We start from the raw sequence: 19,644 nt of genomic DNA on the forward strand, positions 1-19,644 counted from the left end.
AAACCTTAATCTCGCAGATGATTGACAAAGGACCATACATTGTAATACGATACAATTTGTATTTGTGCAACTTATAAATGTGACCATATCTTGAGATGCTGCAGAGGAACGGTGGGCATTGAATAGAGGCAGTCAGTCAAAGACGTAAGGAGAAAGGAATGTCTTTAGCCCAGACCTGAATCACAGCAGGGAGTCAACGGCACAGATGGCTGGAGAAAGTGAGTTCCAGATTATGGGGGCAGCAGAAGATAATGAGCGACCTCCCTCTGAGCAAAGGATGACTGGGGGTTTCGATAGAAAGCCCTGGGTTGCTGGACGGAGAATACGTAGAAGGGGTTTGGCAACATACGGCTTTTGAGCCACATGTGACTCTCTAAGCACTGCTTCATGACGTCAGTTATTAAGGACCGTCACGTAATTCACACGCATTGCGGCTCTTTTTTGCCGACTCCTGGACGAGAGAGGGAGATGAGTTTGTAGAGGAAGGAAGAGCGTGTGGAAGGGAGTTGAGAGAGATGAGAAGAGAGAGATAGGTAGGAGTGTCAAAATCACACGACTGTCGCTAGTCTTTAATTTGACATTCATGAAGAAGATGTGCACGTTGGCCTATTTATGTTCTTATGCAGTTGATGGTTGCTCCAGGGTCATCTAGGAATAATGTCAAAGCCAGGAGGAGTGCGATGTTTGGGTTTGGATTGAGGTGTTTGTGGACGTCCACGTTTGTTCATTTCTGTTTGCCGGCATTCTTCCGATTCTGGGTGAGATTCTAGGATGGTGTCAGTGCGATCCCAGAAGGGGGATCAGAACTTAAGTGAGCAGGGAGGTACATTCTTGAGGTCTTAGTTGATGATGGGTAGGTGGATGTCGTTGGCAAGAAAACATGTGAACTCCCTTTTGCAGTTTGCATGTCTCTGCGCATATTTGGTGACAGAATGTTCGTCAGAACAGGGAGCCAGGAGATTAGTGTCAGGTTCTTGCTTTGAATATCTGCAGAGTGTCTGTTTTGCCAATAAGGAATTATTTTGTTTTGGCAATGTTTAGCTAGAGTAGTTTGAACCGATCCAAGATGAAACAACATCAAGGCGGGGTGTGGGAGTAGCATGTCGATGTTGGGTTCATAGAGTGATTTTTTTATATTTGTAATTTATATAACACCGTGCATCAACATCTAATGGCAAAAATCTTTATGGAGAAAACAAAAAAAATGGAAATTACAGCAGATGTATCGCAACTCACGTGCCTGCACAAAGATTATAATTGTAATGTTTATACACTATGATTGGCCTAACTACCAAGTAATTATAAACATGCTACTCCTTGTCAGATTTTGGAAGCTAAGCAGATTTGGGGTCTGGTTGGTACTTGAATCGGTGATAGTCTGGGAATGCGAGGGTGGTGTGTGCTTGGACTGCAATATGGAGAGGGGGTAGTACAGCAATTGATGTTTTAATCCATCTGCGCAGAGCTTTGATTGTTACAACCTCTGCATCTTGAGAATCAGTGAGTCAGTCCATCGGTAGTTGGTGTGTGGTGGCGTAAGATGTTGGTATTTCTACCTCTTCCAATGCATATGGCCTGTGTGAAAGAGGAGGCCAAATTCCCTCTTGCAAGATATTTGGCCTATTGCAGGGCTCCAACTTTACCGTTTACTTTCATTCGCTTTCATGAGAATTGGCTCGACATCCCCAATGTATCACCCTCTTGAATTTTTTGTATTGAGACTGATGGTTTCCTGGATGAATGACGTTATCACCATGTGTTCGTTGATGACTCGTATAATCAACGCCCTTGTTTGCCTTGTGTCACGGTTTGTGGGTTTTCTGAGCTATAGCCTAGGCACTACATAGATATAAACTACAGGACGCCAGTCTGCAACCTCGCTCCCTCATCATAAACACGCCACGTGTGCGTGTGTTGCGTGCGCGTGTTGCGTGCGTGCGTGCGTGCGCGCGCACGCGCACGCGCGCGCGCTTGGTGAGCGACGGGTGTAGCGGCTAGCGCGCTGCGCAACTTTGAGTTCGATTCACGATCACGGCCAACACCAGTGACGAATAGCTGAACTGGTCCTGGGCCTTCCCTGGGTCGACTCAGCCTTTCGTGGGTTTCTGGTGCGGTGTGTAAAATAAATCGGCACCGGGGAGACAAAGGCGGCCGGGCGTGGTGCTGACCACTCACCGACTGGTGCGTTGTATCGGCCTTCATAGGTGCTCTTAAATATCACTTTTCCCAACAGTCTGTGCAGGCTATATGGGGGATCTTTGTCTTTTGGGATTCATATGTGATGTCTTGAGTTATGGGCCATCCCGTGCAGGGCCTGCCATGTGTGTATGTGCGATTGATAACCCCAAGGGGCCATCCCCACTGCATTGGGGTGAGGGGCTTGGGGGGGGGGGGATTGGGTTGTGGGAGCGTGTATCCCCTTTGCCTACGGCATACAAAATCCGGATTTTATCACACATGGCGTGTATGTGTTGGGACTTTGGTGCGTTTGGTCAATGGCAGTGCCGCAGAAGATGTTTTAAATTCATGGCAGAATAATCACGAGTACATCTTTGTTGTTCGCGCCGTTGTTATAGCGCAGGGTTTTCACGAAAGCACTACGCTTCACAGACGGGTATAGCTTATAGTAGCTTCACAGTAGGAGGCGATGTTGCAATGTGGTATTACCAAATGAGTGACCTTAGGGAGTTTGGCATGTAATTTTGACATTTTGCAAATTTCAATTCAAATGTAATTGCAAGACGAAAATTTTACGTCCGCTACAATGCAGCATTTATGGTTAATTCACCCGGGGTGTTAACCAGGGTGTCCGCTGGGCTCGCACCGCATGCCTCTGGGACAGGCGGCGAACGCGCGCTACAGCTCGGCAAGTGTGGATATAAAATTACTCTGAAAAAACGGAATTCATTTATTAGCCTGCGAACACTTTCGCTTCACCTGGGGAGCGAGAGCGGGTGCACCGCCGACGTATGTTGGTATCAAGCGCACTTCGGCGGGCGGCTTGCGCGCGATTGGTTCGCTCGTTTGGCATAGGGAGTGCGGTACCACGTGCCCGGGCACTCGCGTTGATGAATGAGCTGTTGCCGCGTGCTTGTTGCTTCGTGGGTCGGGCAGCGCTCGTGGAAGCAAGCGTGCGGCGCCTGTCCACGGGTAGCAACCCTTAAGCTCGGCCCAACATTTAATAAGTCTCGAGATTGCTTTGCAAAGACGACCAGACAACCCTTTACGGAGCTCTCTTCAGCATTTCCAGCCCTCTGCTCGAGGCAAAACAGACGAGTCAGTCCTGATCCTGTTGAGCACGGCTCTATCAGCGATGCGGTTTTTAGAGGGGGTGAGTCTCGTAAAAAGGTGATTAATTGAATAATGGGCCTACGGAGAATTTCGGCGATACGCATGTTTCAGAGGTGTTTGTGAAGGTGGGCCTTCAGCCTCATGAGTACCTCGTGCGGTGTGTAAAACATCACCACTGGGCAGACAAGAGCGGCCAGGGATGGTGCTGGCCACCCCCACCCCCTCCTGCGTCGTGCCGGCCTTCATAAGTGCTACTCGCTCACAACACTCGCCCCAAGAGCCTGTGAAGGCTACACGGGGGATCTCTGTCTTTGCCTGTGAAACAGACCTGGTTCGGGACACGCGCGCGTGTGGTCTGCTGCTTCCCACGCTTTCCGTCAAAGGTGGCCTCGTGGTCAGTGATGTCACCGAGGGTCTTTTTCTCAGATGTATTTTGTCGGACCGAAATATCCGCTGAGCTCAGCGTAGGCACTGGCTCGTGTACCGCTTATTGAGTGGATTGAGCCCTTCCAGCTCGCCGCTTGGAGAGAAAAAGAGAGGTAGCGAGTCTTCAATTACTACTTTTGCCTTTGCTTGTTTAGCTCCTGGGTCCAAACCACCACCCCTGGAGAGACACCGGCTTCGTTTGGCCAGCATAGCGAGGCACGGGCTCCACAATGCTCCGTGTTTACTGGAGTAGTACCTGCTGTGTAGGAGACACAGCGGGGGGCCAATGAATTGTTTGGCGTTTTTTGTGTACTGTTGTAAGTATTCATCCTCCCTAGGAATAATAATGATCACACATTTGAGGTCAATTCTGCTCCTTGTTTAATGAACAATGTTCCGCAGAGTTGAGCGTTTTGTGTTTTTCGAGACATTTTTTTTGTGAGTGGGGGGGGGGGGGCGCGATTAACACGCGGGAGCGAACGTCGGTGCCGGGAGATTGAGGGGCGTCCCCTTTAAACAACAAGTCACGATATTGTCTTTAGCATCCATGTGCCTCGCATGTGATCCGTGGCAGGTCTTATCCCCAGCACTGCGCCTGGGGGTTGCGTGGAGTGGTGTTTTGGGGGATGGTGCGCGGGTTGGGTGTGGGGTTAGGGGTGGAGGGATCTGTGCCTGGGGGTGGGGGGAGGGTCGGCTTGCGGTGTGGGTTATATGGAGGGTTTGACTGAGGAGGGGGAAGGGGGGAATGGAGGGGGATTGTCGGGTGGGTGGGGGGCAGTCGGCAGCCACCTCCTTTGTTTCCTAAAAAAGGTTTCGGGCAGAGACGGAGCCTGGGCTGTCGAGGCAGGGTAATTTGCAGTTTAGCAGGCGCGGGCAGAGCGAGAGCAGTGTGCTGGTGGAGCCACGAGTTGTTGGTTTCTGAGCGAACCGAATATCCTGGAAATACGTAGTCGTCGGAGCCGGAGCCGGGCGCTCGCATGCAAATGCGCGTGCTCGTCGCGAGTGCACGCGACCGTGGAATGCGTCGAGAATAAATTGTGAAGGGGGCCTGCTGTCGCTGCTGCTGCCACCGCTGCTGCTTGCGGGCTAGTTGTGGACAGCTGTGGGGTACGCGCGCGAGCGTGCGTGCGTCACCTCGCGCGCGTAACGCCCGCGAGAGAGTGAACGCGCGCACTGTGCGACCGGCTCGGAGACAGGGGGGGGGGGTGGAAGTAAGATGGCTGCTTTCTAGCACTGACGGGAGAGCAGGGGCAGAGAGAGAGTAGTGGGGGGGGGGGGAGCTGAGAAGAGAGAGAGAAAGAAGCGAAGAGACGGAGAGTAACACGGAGAGAGAGGCCACGGGAGGAGAGGCGCGCGGAGGAGCGAGCGAGAGGGAGGCGGCCGCGCCGAAGATCCTGACATGAGGCGGCGACGCGCAAAAGTAAGTGGGGGGGGGAATTCTTTCCTGCCGTTTTCGTCGTCGTTCGACAAAAGAGTCGCTGCCGGCCACCGCCGCCACTGTCTCGTCTCCACTGCTGGGCGATGGGATCGTTTTTTTTTGCTTGTGGGAGCCTTTGTGTTGAGAAAAATGCATTCCAACATGGCTGACCGAGTCGGCTGCACTGCAGGACAGTTGATTGTGTCGGGTGGGATTATTCCGCTCTCGTCGAGCAGTGGAAAGTCTCATTTGGCAAGGAGAGATGGGCCGCGTGGGCAGTGAATTCCAGTTCTCTGTCGAAATGACCACCGCGGCGGCTGCCGAGCGGAGCTCTGCGAACCGCTCTGCGCTCTTGGTGTGAACTGCCGTGCCGAACGTAACGTCGGTCTCCTCGTTTGGGGATTTTAAAGTCGCGTGATGCTGCACGGTTTAGTTGTTCACAGTTTCGTCTTTGTTGGCAGATTTTTGGTCGGGGCAGCATGGCGTGGTTTGTGTGGCACTTTTGGATGTGCGCGGTGTGACATAATGTGGGCATTGTGACAGTTGAATTCGTGTGACAGTTGAGTGACAAGTTGAGGCCGCACGAGTGTTGGTTCTGTGGGACACTTTCTCAGCCTGCGGCATACAGGGCTGCAGTTTGTGCCGCGTGATCTCCTTACCCTGCCTCCCCCACCGAGTGTTTGTCATTTGCCACTTATCCGACAGCTGCTGATGTTTGCACAGATGTTTTGAGCGTGCTTTTTGAATGCTCCTTTGCACTGACTTGGTAGAAAAGTCAATTTGAGCCGGTGCCTTCCGTCTCAAACTCAGATGGGTTGCGATTCCACGCCGTACGCTCGGTTAAAGACGCGACGTTTGACCATCGTGCGAGCCGCCACCGCGGTCTGTGAATGCCATAAACCCACGGGGCGCTTGGCTGGCTGCTAGGTCGTACTGCATGTTTATTATGTCCCCCGTGCTATCGCAAGAGGTGTGCCGGTAACCCACTTTCTCGATGGCTTCCGCACCACGCGCGCCGCAAAAGTTTCGTCCGCGCTCGCTCACTCGCTGGCGCACGTGGTTCCAGCTCCTTGCCGGAACGGCACTTGCGCAACGAGTGGGAAGTGCCGGGAGGAGCTGAGCCTCGTGGAAGTGAACCTCGGGGAGAGGGGACGGCACCGGCTGGCACGCTTCTCCGCATTCCCGCCGGTGGCTGCCGTTTTACTGAAGGGGTAATTGTGAAATTATTTAACGCGGTGATAATGGCCTCGCCCACGTCATCTGAGCCGTCCGAACGGCGTTTTTGGTGTTTTAAAGCTTGTTGTTGAAGGGAGTTGTCCAGAGGCACCGAGCGCCGTCGCGTGAGTGACGTGCGCGTGCTGTCACCCGCTGAAGCCCCCTGTGTGCGCGTGTTTTGTGGATACCCGGCGGCGAGGTTCACGTGCTCCCCGCAGCGCTGCGCAGGACGCGCCTCGGTGTATTCCCCTGTGCGAGATGATTTAACGCAAAAGCGCAAGGGGGCAAGCACTGGTTTTTCGTGGTGGGGGGCGGGAGAGTTCAGCTTGTGTTTTCTTTACAATCCAACTGCCATTGCTTTGTTTTTGACTGCCTTGCAAGTGTAAATGCGATTGCTGTTGGGTTCAAAAGGTCACCATGGCAAGATTAATATTTAATTTGGCTGACCCTGAGGTATGGGCCTCGGGTTTTGATAACTGGGAGGCAATAATAATGAGGATGAATTCTCGTCTTTTTCAAAGCAGCGTTTCGGAACGGTGCAGAAACTCCGCGCGCGTTCCTGTTTAACTTGCGTCCGCACCCATGGGTACGGCTGTAGGATGCTTGCGATTTGCGCATCACTAATTCATACACGCGTAGCCGTCGCACCAAGGGATCGTGTTTTATCCGACCTGTAACGGCGTTTACTTGGTCGTGATGCACGGATGCCGAGAGGTCGTTGGGGGGGGGGGGGGGGGACGACATGCGAACTTTGTGAAGCCCGGTTATCGCTTCGCCGCTCCTCTGCTATCGCATCTCGGGATGGACGCCGTCGCTTGTGAGAAGGGAGCTGAGGCTGGTTGGGAGCGGGGGAGGGGGCAGTCTGGCTATTGAATACATTTAAAGGAAGACGTGTTTATAAACGCGTTCAGGAGGCGTCGGCTCCGCATCGCAAGAAACCCTGTCGGTGTTTAAGGAGTGGGGGTGGTTTTCGGTGCCTCTGTTATTCTAACACCTGGTAAATGTGAATGGGGTGTCCTCTGGATGGAGGGAGGTCCTCCGTGTTGAGGCCGCAAGGAGGTGTGGGCTCGTATGGAAGAAGAGATTTATTTGTTGTTTGTGGGGGCTGGGCAGAGGCAAGCGGCAGCGGTGGTGGGAGGGAGGACAATGGGTGGGGCAGAGGGGGGGGTTGAGCTAAAACTGAAGCTGATTGCAGCTGCATGAATATGCAAGCCTCTTTGTGCTGTCCAGGGGAACGAGTAGTGTGGAGGAGCAGAGGCAGGGGGGTGGGGTTGTGGGCGGTGAGTAAGAAATATTTGTTTTGTTCAAGAAAGACAATCCGCCCTACCTCCTTTAATGATTCTGTAGGGGAGAGTTAGATATTAGACAGCAAACAAAGGCTGAGGTTTTTCTAGGCAAATGTAATTGGCAGCAACTCTGCTCCTTCTCTTCATCCTCCTGCCCCTACTTCAGGTTCGGGCGAATGTAGCACATCATTAAATTCGCAACATTCACACTTGTGTTTGTGTGTGTGCGTGTCGTGCCCAGTCAACTCCCTTACACCTGACAGCAGGCCCTTGCTGTTATTGTCCAGGCAGAGTGGATAGGAGGAGGCGGGGGGGGGGCGATTGGGTGGGGGAGCAAGAGAAACGATTGCGCTTCGACGTGCCACATCAGCCTCCCGTGTACGTCCGCACGAGTTGGCGTGCCTCGGGCCTCCGGATATTCTTAAAAGCCTCATAGGATGAATGTTTAGGTTTAGTGTCACGCGGTCGTGTATAGACGTCATGAGTGTGTGTGCGCGTATCGTACGAAAGTTTGGTGCGCGTGTCACGTGACGGTGTCTTTGGTGTGCGTGTCACGTGACGGTGTGTGTGTGTGTCACGTGACGGTGTGTTTGGTGCGCGTGTCATGTGGCAGTGCTTGGCACGTGGTCGTGGGTTTTGGTGCGTGTGTCACGTGACGGTGTGTTTGGTGCGCGTGTCACATGGCAGTGTTTGCGTGTCACGTGGCAGCATGTTGAGTGTCACGTGGCGGCGTGTTTGGTGCGCGTGTCACGTGACGGTGTGTGTCACGTGACGATGTGTTTGGTTCCTGCATGTCACGTGGCGGCGTGTTTGGTGCACGTGTCACGTGACGGTGCGTTTGGTGCGTGTGTGTCACGTGACGGTGTGTTTGGTCGTGTGCGTTTATGCATTTGCTGGGCGGACACTGGCGCTGCAGCTACCCCTTTTGGGGATGGGGGGGGAGGCTGGTTATCACCCGCCCGTGTCTCCGGCATCGAGCCGCGCGCGCACGCGAGACAAACTCTCACGCGCTCCCAGCGAGGGGCAACTCACCTGCGTGCCGCCGCTAGGAGATTTCCCTTCCTGCCTGGATTTTTCCTCGTCGAAACTGGAGGTTTCACCGCTCCATTCCCATCTTGTATTGATGGTTGACAGGTTCTAAAATATCAGATTGCGATGTCAAAACCCAACTCCAGGTGGTAATCCTGCACCTCCTTTCGTGAGTGAGCCTTGGATCTTGAGGCTCGGCGAACGGAGTTGACCATTGCGTGTGTTTCTTCTTGATGGTTATTTTGTTGTGGACGGTGGTGTAGTTGTTGGGGACAAGCTAACCTACGGTAAACACCACATTGACATTCGTGCATTCCCCCCCTCCCCTGTTGAGGACTCACGACTACCAGACACTGACTGTTTCGTCTCGTCCACGCTGCTTGCTCGCCCGCTCGCCCACTCATTCACCTGCTCGCTGACGGACTAACTCGCCCTCCCGCTCAATCGCCCAGTTTCTCACCAGACTGCAGGCCACACCAATTCTGTTTTTTCTTCTTTCTGCTTCTCTCCTCGCACAGGTTCGCTAGCAAGCTATTGCAGCGCCGCACCTTTACGTTCCTCAAACATCTTGCGCTGCTGGTTTGTGGAAGGGCCCAGCCTAGGACAGAACTAGTCGCAGTTCGTGCTGTGCTCTTAACCAGTTAGGCCAGACTTTGATAACAGCGTCAAAGCTCAACGTGTCTTCATACTCCGAACAAACGTGGTCAAGCGAAGCAGAGATCTTCTTTTCCTGCTTCGGGGCACAGGGGTCTAACGAAGTGGGCTCCGTGCCCACCCCTTTCAACCTGGCACTGCCCCGCTGTGTTTTACAGGTGCCAAGTAGCACGCTTTTGAAAGCTTCACCCGAAATCGCAATTGCTTAAACCTCATTTTGTTCCGGTGGTGGGGCAGCAAGGATTAAGGAGGTGGTGGTGGGACGTCTTGCTTTATTTTCGCTTGATTACCTGCCCAACGGATGCTACACCTTGGGTTTTTGGGAAGGGGGGGGGGGGGGGTCGTGACACGCACGGTTGGTTTCGTTTCAACTCTGGACCTGGGACACGAACGACTGCATGTCTAGAACCTGGCTGCACCGTGGCGAAAGCTCAAAGCTCAGGTGTCTCAGTCGGCTCCTCCGCATTGAAGTTTAACTGGACGCAACGTTTACTTCCTCTTTGAGTCGTTGGTTATGTCTATACGGACGGGGCGAAAGAATGACGAAAAACGCAAACGTGGAAGCGACGGCGGTTGCAAGTGGCAATGTCGACGGGCACGTGTAACCGAGAGTAGATCGGCTCTCCCGTGGAATCGGCATGTTTGGTGCAGCCGGCGCGGTCGGGGTCCGGCGCAGGGTTCCGCCGCCGTGCGGCACGGACGGGAGAGACCTACACGTGGTCTCCGGCACGTGGTGCGCGCGCACGTGGTGACGGTGTTTACAAACGCCCGGGTCTGCGCAAGCGCGTAACAAGCGCGCGTGGCACGTGAGCGCGCCACGTGGTTGAGCGCGAGACTTCTGGTGGGAGTTTGGCCGCCTTCGCTTTGTTGAGCGCCGCAACTTTTCGTTTCATCGACCCGTTTGGAGGAGCTTCCAGGAGTTTTTTGCGAAACCCGTCTCTCTCGGGCGTCAACAGCGGCGACAGACGGAGCGTCGCACTGTCAGTCCGACGCGTTAATGGCGCCGTTGTAAATGTTTTAACAGGCCTAGTCAGACTTTGTCTCTTATTTGACCATATATACATTCTTTGATGTTTAATCGGATGTTTTACATATAACCGCGAGACGGGGGCCGATCGCTGATGATGATGGGGCATGCGAATGCAAGGAGGTGGGAAGAGAGGAGAATGCAGGTCACTTTAGAGATGGAAGAGGATGAGAGTGCAGGTTACTGAGGAGGTGGAGATGGCATGTCATTGTGAGGAGAGGGGCAGTTCACCGTGGAGGTGGTGGAGAGTGCGGTTCACCGTTTCGGAAAGGGGTACATCACTGTGAGGATGAGGAGGAGCATAATGAGAAGGCAGGTCACAGTGAAGAGGAGGATGAGGGGCCAGTCACTGTGGAGGGAGAGAGGCAGGGGCTGCGCTGGCGGGGTGGGGAAGCGTTGGGATCTCTGGTGAGACCACCGCTCGTGACCGCTACCGGCGGTCGTGATTGCATTTGCGATGTCGTACCGGTGCGAGTTTTCGCGGAGTCTTGTTTTTCAAGCTGTTTACCGTTGACTTGTTTGTCCGCTTCGTTGAACGAGGGGGTTGTGTGGCGCATGTTGAAGGAAGGGTCTTTGCCTCGAATAACATCTTGCAGTTCGCAAGCGTTGATTCGAGCAAGCCTGGCTGCTGATGAGATGCTGTGTCGAAAAAGGGCGTTAATGTTTTGTGCAAAGTAAAAGACTTGTCATTTTGAGGCGGATATACAGATGTGTGAAGGAGACGTATTTCCCAGCAAACATGGAACGTTGGGCCATCGTTGGCCCAACGGTTCCACGCCGCATGCCAACGTTGGCGAGTTACCTTGGTTTGACTGATTGTTTAAAGCCTCCGATTCAATTCGGAAGTGTTCTTATTGGGTCCTGTATATACGCTCCTCACAACCTTACGATGGAAGAGCCGCCTGTGTTTTCTTTGAGAGCTTCCCTGCCTTTCGATGGGGCCGTGGGGGGTGAGGGCTTATTAACTTGGCCGTTAAACTCTGAACAAGAGCAGCCACTGTTGCACAGAGTAGTAGTGGCGGCCATCCACCTTTGCCACGCGGAGTCGGTGGTGTGAGGCCAGGCGCTCGCACGAAGATTGCAGTTGGGAAGACTGCGATCCAGACTTCCAGACCCCCTTTTATCTTCGCAGAGTCCCACAGAGCCCCCGCCTCCCCCCACGCCGGCGCATTTGTGGAGGTGCGACACCAACGCTGTGAGCGAGCGGCGCGGTTTAGCGCTGTCTGTTAAATTACCCTCCCGTGCCGGCACTTTAAAAACACAATCCCCGTCGGATTAGCGGTGACGTAGGCTCCACCGAGAGGCCCGTGGAATTGCGCTCGAATGAAAGCGGCGGCGCAGAGCGCGCCGGCTGCACGGCGCCGCCGCTCGCGACAAACCCCCCCCCCCCCCCCGCAGTTGCTCGTCGAGGCTGCGGCCAGAGCGGTCGTTTGCCAACTTCTTCGACAGAATCGTACCAAACGAGGACATCAAAGGGGGGACGAGTGCCAACCATGCCTTGATTTCTCTGTCGGGTAGGTTTGTCCGTCCAAACTATCTTATTGCGACACCAACGCGGGAACGTCTCTGCGCGTGAGCTGATTGCGTTCCGAGCGTTGCTGTTATATCCGAAGCTGCCGTTTTCATTACGACGTTGAAGTGGCATTTTTCGCGTACGCGCGCGGTGTCGGAGTTGAACAAATGATCACCTAAATAATCATCGTGCAAATAACACGGCACGATTTCAATTCTGCCTGCTAACAAACATTTTTTAAAAAACGGCACACGTACCAGGGTTTTCCCCGTGCGTGTCGCGAAAGTCGTGCGATGTAACGTTTTGTGTTTGTCAACTTCTTGCCCCAACCGAGTTGAGGGCGCGTGCACACTCGGGCGCGTGATTGCGAGCCTGCGCACACAGGAGCTGGTCCTTGGCGAGGCGCTCGTGCGGCCCACGTGCCCGTGTTTGCAAACACACGTCCCACAATGCCTTGCGGCGGTGACGTAGGTGCCGCTCGGAATGTGATGAGTTGGTATAACTTGGCGGCGCGCATTTCAGCCACGGTGCGCGCGCGCCTCTTTAATAAAAATACATATAGCCTTCTAATTTATAAAATATATAGCTTCCTCATTTATAATACACATATATATAACGCCCTTCATTTCTTCGACATTCGCTTATGCGTGAGAGCAAAACGTCTGCAGTTAAAATGATTCCTTCGCTCTCAAAATGGTAAAAATGTATCGGTTTATTTTTTTATTCTCCTGCACCTAAAGTGTCATCAGCTGCCTGCATTTGTAATTCATTAGTCTGAAATGACTCGTTCGTATCCTTCCTGACGCTCAGCGCGATAAAAACTTGGCAGACTTATTTGGAAACGTTACTTTCTATACTTATAAGCACGGGCCGGACAAATTCGTAATGTCAAATTGTGGCTCTTATTGGGTTTTAAAGGTCAAACCAAAGCTAGAGTCTGCTTTGCCTCCTTCCCAGACGCAACGAAACACTTTGTTTTAATAAAACTATGAAGAAATAGCTCTGGCATAAACATGAATAGCTACGTTGATAAAAGCCAGAATAACACTGGACTGCTGCATACATCGGCCCTCCTTGTTGCATGGCTGGCAGTGTGCGTGTTTGCATGCACGCGCGTGTGGGTGTAAGCCAGGAGAGGAGGAGATTGATTGATTAGGAGCAAGAGACAGAAAATGGAGGCTGCTCTCAGCTCTGCGGCCAAACAAAATGGCTGCTGTTGAAGGGAGTCTGCGGCGGGTGTGGGGAGGGGGCGGTGAGGGAGGGTGGAGGGAGCACGAGCCGTGGTGGAGGAAGAGGAGGGCTGAGTTATCTCAAGCACTGCGCAACAACCACCACCACGGCGAGCTTGCAAGCCTTGCCACACCAGCTGTTCTAAAGCAGCGCTGCGGTGCAAAGGTTTAGCGGTCCGGCCGTTAAGGCATGCACGCCTCGTGCGTGTGATGCACAAACACCCCTATGTCTTTGCACGAACCATGTTGAGCCATTGAATTGGGTCGGGCATTTGGCGTGCACCAGGCAGATGTGTGTGCGTGGTGCTTTGCGCAAGCGCCGTCGCGGTGTTCTCAATTAACCATTTCGTTTGTCACTTTTCTCACGGTGGCGATGCTCTTCCTGAGATTCGAAAGGAATGCACGAGAATTTATTTGCAAATCTGATAATGCTGGTGCGACAAATCAAACCCGCCGAACTTGACTTCTACTTGACTCCTTTCAACTCGTGCGGTGTACCGGTAATGGCGTTCGCGTTTAAAAATAGCGCTTTGGTCTTTTTTTGGCACGCGCGTGCCCGTCACGTTGACAGCTCGGCGCTTGCGCCCACTCGACAAGGTTGGGGGGGGGGCAGCAGCTCCAGGGAAACGTGGAGATGTGGCGGCCACCCGCTGCCGGTGGCGCGGAGGCGGTAGCGACGGGGAGGCAATCGCGCCCCGTGCGAATCGAGCGGCCTCAACCGGCCACGTGCGCCAACGCAGCGCTCATTCGCACGGCTAGCTCCGGCCGGCGCCCGACGCCACCACGTGCCGGAGTCCACGTGGCTCCGCGCTGGCCCCTCCTCTGCCGTCCGCGTCCCATCACCGGTCGGCCATGTCACCCCGCCGCACTCTCGCAGTCGAGCCGTGGTCGCCGAGCGAACGATGAAGACGGAGGTGGCGACGTTGGGGTGGGATGCCGGGTGGAGGAGACGTTTGGCGTCGCTAGGAGGAGGAAGGCAACGCTCGCTCGCTCGTTTGCTCGTTCGCTCCTCGTGCGCGGCGCAGCGCTCGCGTGACTCCGCTGCGTGGTGCGGAGCGGATCGCCGCGCACTGTCCGCGCGGTTAGCGCCAGCGCGTTCAGGGTAAGGCAAGAAGTGCTAAACGCCCGGACCGGGGGATTTGTACGATATTTGCAGCAGCGGCGGTTTTTATATTTCGGTCGCTTTGTTGTGACCACCGTGTTGTGTGATATGTTTTTTTTCCTTCCTCTGCTGCGGCACCATTACCAATGGAGCGGTTTCATCTGCGCCTGCTCGTTTGGCCAATCCCCGCAAGGACACCTGTGCATAGGGCGCATTTCATCTCGTGGCGTTTACCCGCTTAAGCATTAGCAATAAATAAAAAGCGCATCCCTCAAAGCGTAGCATTTCATTTCACGGCAGGCTGCCGCGATTCTACGCAAAACACTTAGGGTTCGACTCCTGTCTTGGTTCGTGATTGCTCTGGGTCTCTCGTGCGTATCGTGCGTGTGACTGCTGAAACAACAACAAGGAAAGCTGGCCGGTTGTGGGTTTTAAAGCCGGCATGGGTTCCGCATTCCTCCTGGGTGCAGGGCAACGTGCCGTGCCCCCAGCGCTGGGGGGGGGGGGGGGGGCACAAGTTCTCCGCCCAACCTGGCCACCCGCGTCCGCGCAGAGCACTTCGTACCTTCTTGAACAAATCTTAGTCCCGTTTCGTGGAGAAGCATCCTGCGTTTGATAGCTTTGTGCTCGTTTTCGTCGCGTTTTATGATAGGATTTTTTTTTTTAGCATAGGCGACGGCCACATTGAATCATTTGCGCACTTGATAGATCGGAGCAATTCTGTCCGATGGGAAGCATGGGAAGGGCCTGGATAAATGTGGTTATTCGTGATGACTTCATGGGACTAACAATTATGATATTAATCGTAAACCGTTGTTGTTCCACTGCTGCGCGAATTCTTTCCAAAGCCATCGCCGTATTTCAAGGCCGTTTTCCATCTCGCTCTTGCTCCCGTGAGCCGATGTCACCCGCTCCATCTCCGTGGCGGGTCCTCCTCTCGATCGCATTCCCTTCTTCAGCTGCCTTTCCTCTCTCTTGTTCCATCCGTCAGCCATTATTATCCCTCCTCGCAACGCGTCCTGCCCCCTCCCTCCTCTCTCTCGCCGTTTGATTTTAGCGCGAGCGTTTGCACCGAGTACGGCAACAGCTTTGTCATTTTGCAGAACGCAACAGCAGTGACGTCGCCGTCATTGCAGCGCGGCTGAAAGCCTGCTTAGCAGATACGGGCCTCTGCAGCGGCGCGCGTCACCGTCTCTCTTGCATCACAGCTGCAGGTTCGGGCCGACGCGTTGGTCCTGCCTTGCGCGGGTTTTGCTGCACGCAGGCAAGGGCAGCCCCTTGCTTGGTCCATGTGCATGTGTCGGCGTTAATTTCCTTTCCGTGCAACATTTCACCTTCCGTTATGAAAGCCATTCATAAAATCAGGATTGTGTTTTATTATTAATTCAATCCACGCATCTGTTGTCCATGCTTCTAATACCATCATCGGTAAGGTCGCACGGACGTATCTCAAGGTTCGGCCGTTCTCTTGGTGGAGGGGACCCATGGAGGCGTCCGGCACCGTCGGCGCTGTGGGGTGTTTCCGTTTGCCGTGGACGTGCACGTGGCCGAGCTGGCACCGTGCGTGCGCCGTCGTTCCCCGCCACCCCAAGGCTGGCACTACGGGATCGTGTGAACAACACGGCCGTGCTCCGCCGTGGCCACGAGGGTTGTCGGGTGGCAGCCGTTGATGTTTGCGGAGAGGATCTTTGTATACATCTCGGGTTGCAGAGCAAAGGCCCCAAAGGCCTAGAATTCTGAACGGCCAATCGCTAAACTACACAACTGAAGGTGTAGTAGATAAATTAACAGTTAACGTATTCGTAAACAACACTGCCTTAAAAGGAGTTAATTTTTTTTAATATATAATAGGCGACAGCACGTTGAATAATGTGCGCGCTGGCTAGATCAGAGTGTAATGTGTTTATAGATCAATGCGTGCATGGTCGTACGAGAGCGAGGCTTGGAGAGGGCCCTGGGTAAGCTGATGGGCACCAACTCGCTCGAGTCCACCCGAGTGCACTCGGACAACGCGGCATCATTACCATGTCTATGAGAGCGCTTAAATGTGCTTACGCACCGGTCAGAATTAAACGGCAGCAACAGCGATGGGTTGCCACCTGTTCTGGTTTTCCAAGGATCGCCCATTTCTCTTTGAGGTAGCTTCCCACTGCCCTGTGAAATCTCTTTAAAGTCTTCCATTGACATGATAAGTCACTTTTTTTTTTCTATTTCGGTTACGTAATAATAATACGCCACAACGCATCCACGTGCTCTTCTCTCATCCTCTTCCCATTATCTGTGTCCTGGTGTTGTTCTGTCTGAGGTGGCAACCTTCGTGCAAAGTGAGCATTGTGCACGAACGTACAATGCTGCGTGTGGCTTGGGAACAAACGTTTCCTTGAAAACATTTGTCAACCGGCTGCCATTTGTGAGGTATTACTTGCAATGCATATTTTATCGTGGTCCCTTTTTTTAGCCTTGCAGTTTTATCGACCGCGAGCCCATTGTTCGCAGCGTGCTGCGCACTGAGGGGAGTGTATCTCGCTTACAACCGCATGCGCGAACTAGAGTCCTCTTACGCGAAAACCACTCTGCTTCTGGACGGCTCTTTCTAACGACGCACACGGCGGGGAGAGCGTTTTGATGCGTGATTCCGCAAGGCGCGACGGCGCCCGTGTTATACACATATATATAGACGTGCGGATTTTGAGCATTTTGTATCCGACCGTCCCGACGCACGGCGCAGGCGTTGGAATACGCCGCCGGCTTCGGCGGGTTTTTATCCAAAATAATCTGGGATTAGGAGCTCAGCGGGGGGGGGTGGTGGTGGTGGTGGGGGGGGGTGTGTTGGCCCTGTGCTCGGTACTTGCTGCAGCAACCCGTGTGTGTGTGTGCGTCGATGCACAGTCAAGTGTGCGTACGTCTCAAGCGTGAGCCCGGCTCGTACAGTGCGGACGCGAGTCCCGAGACGGCGAGCAGGGGCACGGCTACGCCCGCCGCTGAGGTCAAGGGAAGCCGCTGGCGGCGGCTAGCTGTATGTGGGGGGGGGGGGGGGAAATGAGGAAAAGGTCAACAGGCAGAGAGAGAGAAGAAAGGTGCGCTCGCTCATAGTGGATAGGCCGGCCGACAAATCGACGTGTCGTTCCGCTGAAAGGGAAAAGAGAAAATGGTGGCAACAGCTGCAGTGGCTGAGCTTGTCACTGAGAGCTGCAACAAAATGGCTGCCCGTGCCGGGGGAGGGCTGCTCTGCTCTGCTCTGCTGCAGGGGGCTGCGGCGCGGAGGCTGCAGCTGCGGACGCGGGGAATCGATGCGGCCGCGCGCGGTTAAACGTGGTAGAGGGGGGTTCGGGTTGTGGGGGGGGAGTGGCTTTGCCTCGACAGCGTCGTGCTGCACAATTCGCGGACAAAAGCGTTTTTTTTTTAATTCCCCGTTAGCAGGCAGAAGACTACAAAGCTGTCGGTTCTGCCAGCGTTGATAGAGAAAAATTGTGAAATATTGCTTTGGTTTTCTTATTGATACGAGGGTATGGCACGCAGAGAGACTAAATATAATATTCAAAGACGTTATTTTATATAACGGTCCATCTTGACTTTCAAGCTACTTATTGCCACCCGGTGTATTGAAACGATGAGAGTTTATTTTAAGCATGTTTAGTTCAATGCCTAATTGTCGCAAGTCCTTGCAAAGCTTCTCAGCCCGTGCTGATCGGGCCGTTACCGTGACGACCGTAAATGACGTAACTTGTCAATGATGTGATTCTGCCGCTCCGCACGTCAGGGCTGGACTCGCACGGACTGGAGCGTGCACGGCCGGCAGAGACCGATGCCTCCCATGATTGATCTTCCTCGCCATCGCGAAACACAAGCCTCGGCATTGGCCGAAACGTACGGGAGACGCGCCTCGCTCACCCTACGGTCGATGCGCATCCACCCACGCCGAAGGACCTTCACGCGGTGGGGGAGGGTGAGGGGTGGAGGGAGCCCGTGGTTTTGTCAGGCGCCGCCTGGCAACTTCTCCCCGGCAATTATTCCATGGCAAATCGTGCGTGGTTACGAATCACCATTACAGTGCTCGGAGACCTTCCCCCCCCCTCCCAACTTCCTTGACCACCAACGTGCTGCGTAGGATTACCACCGCTGAGATAAAGACAACGGGAGATCGTAGGAATAAGGATATCGATACCGTAGCAGAAGGGACAAGTGGATGTTAAAGGCATTGTGTTGAGTGGTTGCAGCGTCATTGTTATTATTATGCAACTGACAAACGGCGGCTTTTAATGTCCGGGCAAGACTTAGATTTTCCGATTCCCCTGGAGACCCACCTCAAAAATTGCACGGTTCTGGGAAAAACCAGGACAGGTGGCAACGCCCTCCACCGCTGCCTTCTTGGCGTCCATAAAGGTGCCTCTCCTATGGAAAATCTTGACGCTTTTTTATTTTCTGCTCCTCCGTTTTGCAGTCGTCGGCAAAATTGGCCAACTTCAGCGCTGAAAGAAACACCGAAAACAATTATTCCTCCAAAAAACGCACAAACATCCCGCCGTGTTGTTCCGTCGACGCGCCGCGAAACGCTGACGGTGCGTTGTGCAAGGGACGACTGTTCGAGTGCCGCCCTCGGAGCGGCACGGCGAGCGGATGATCCATGCCCCCCCCCCCCAATGTGGGGGGTAGTACAGCGGTGGGGGGGGGGGGGGAGGACCCGCTTGCGCTCCAGGATCTACCGCTCCGTCCTCGTCTACGGCTCGTGCCGCGCACGTGCTTGCGCGTCTACGCTTGCGCCGCGTGACGTCAGCGGCGCGCCTCCCCCTCCCTTTGCTTTCGAGGAAACGTCGAGCGGAGAAGCTGCCCCTCCACCCGCCCGCGCGGCTCCACTTGGCTCGGCGATGGAACATTAACCCCTTTCCCACCACACGCACGTACTAACGTACATGTAAGCGCACACGTCACCTCCGTCGGGGTCTACCCACGCCTGCGATTCATCGCGGAGTGAGCAACCGTTCCAGCTATGGCTGCGATCGTACGATTGTAGAAAAGTAGCTGGCGGACGCGGTCGCGTTTTTGGGAAGAATTCTTTAATGACTCGTCCTTTGTGAATTCGGACAAACGCAGGTAAGTGCACAGCAAAGTTTAACTTCGTATGATGTTCATAATCACCGGTATACTTTCGCTTGGTGGAAAGGATTCGAAGGCAATAATTTCATTCCACTGCCACACTTGGTCCCTTTTAGTTTATTTATTTAAGCTGCGCGGGGGTTTTTTCCCGTATGTGGTTCTCACGTTATGTGTGCATGGCGGTTAATATAAATGTCGTACGATTCGTGTCGTAAGATTTAACTTTCATTGATGAACGCACACGTGCGTGCACAGAGAGAATTACAAAAATGGGCAGACGTTTCAGGTGATTGCCCTACTTCATTGCATGGAAGGTAGACTCTACGCTACTAGTGTTTTTTTTTTCTCTCTTCTATTTGTG

General features: G+C 53.9%; 1 protein-coding gene across 1 annotated transcript in view; it reads left to right on the forward strand.

The window, feature by feature from the left end:
• Positions 1 to 5,001: 5,001 nt before the first annotated feature.
• Positions 5,002 to 19,644, forward strand: part of LOC133354344 (AF4/FMR2 family member lilli-like) — a 30,120-nt gene continuing 15,477 nt past the window's right edge. Inside the window, exon 1 of the mRNA XM_061571112.1 lies at positions 5,002 to 5,137. Within this exon, the coding sequence (XP_061427096.1) occupies positions 5,117 to 5,137 (21 nt within the window). The 5' untranslated portion in view covers positions 5,002 to 5,116. The remainder of the gene's footprint in view (positions 5,138 to 19,644) is intronic.

This window comes from Lethenteron reissneri, chromosome 47 (genome assembly GCF_015708825.2).
Source record: "Lethenteron reissneri isolate LAM-NWPU_2019-01 chromosome 47, ASM1570882v1, whole genome shotgun sequence".
NCBI lineage: Eukaryota > Metazoa > Chordata > Hyperoartia > Petromyzontiformes > Petromyzontidae > Lethenteron > Lethenteron reissneri.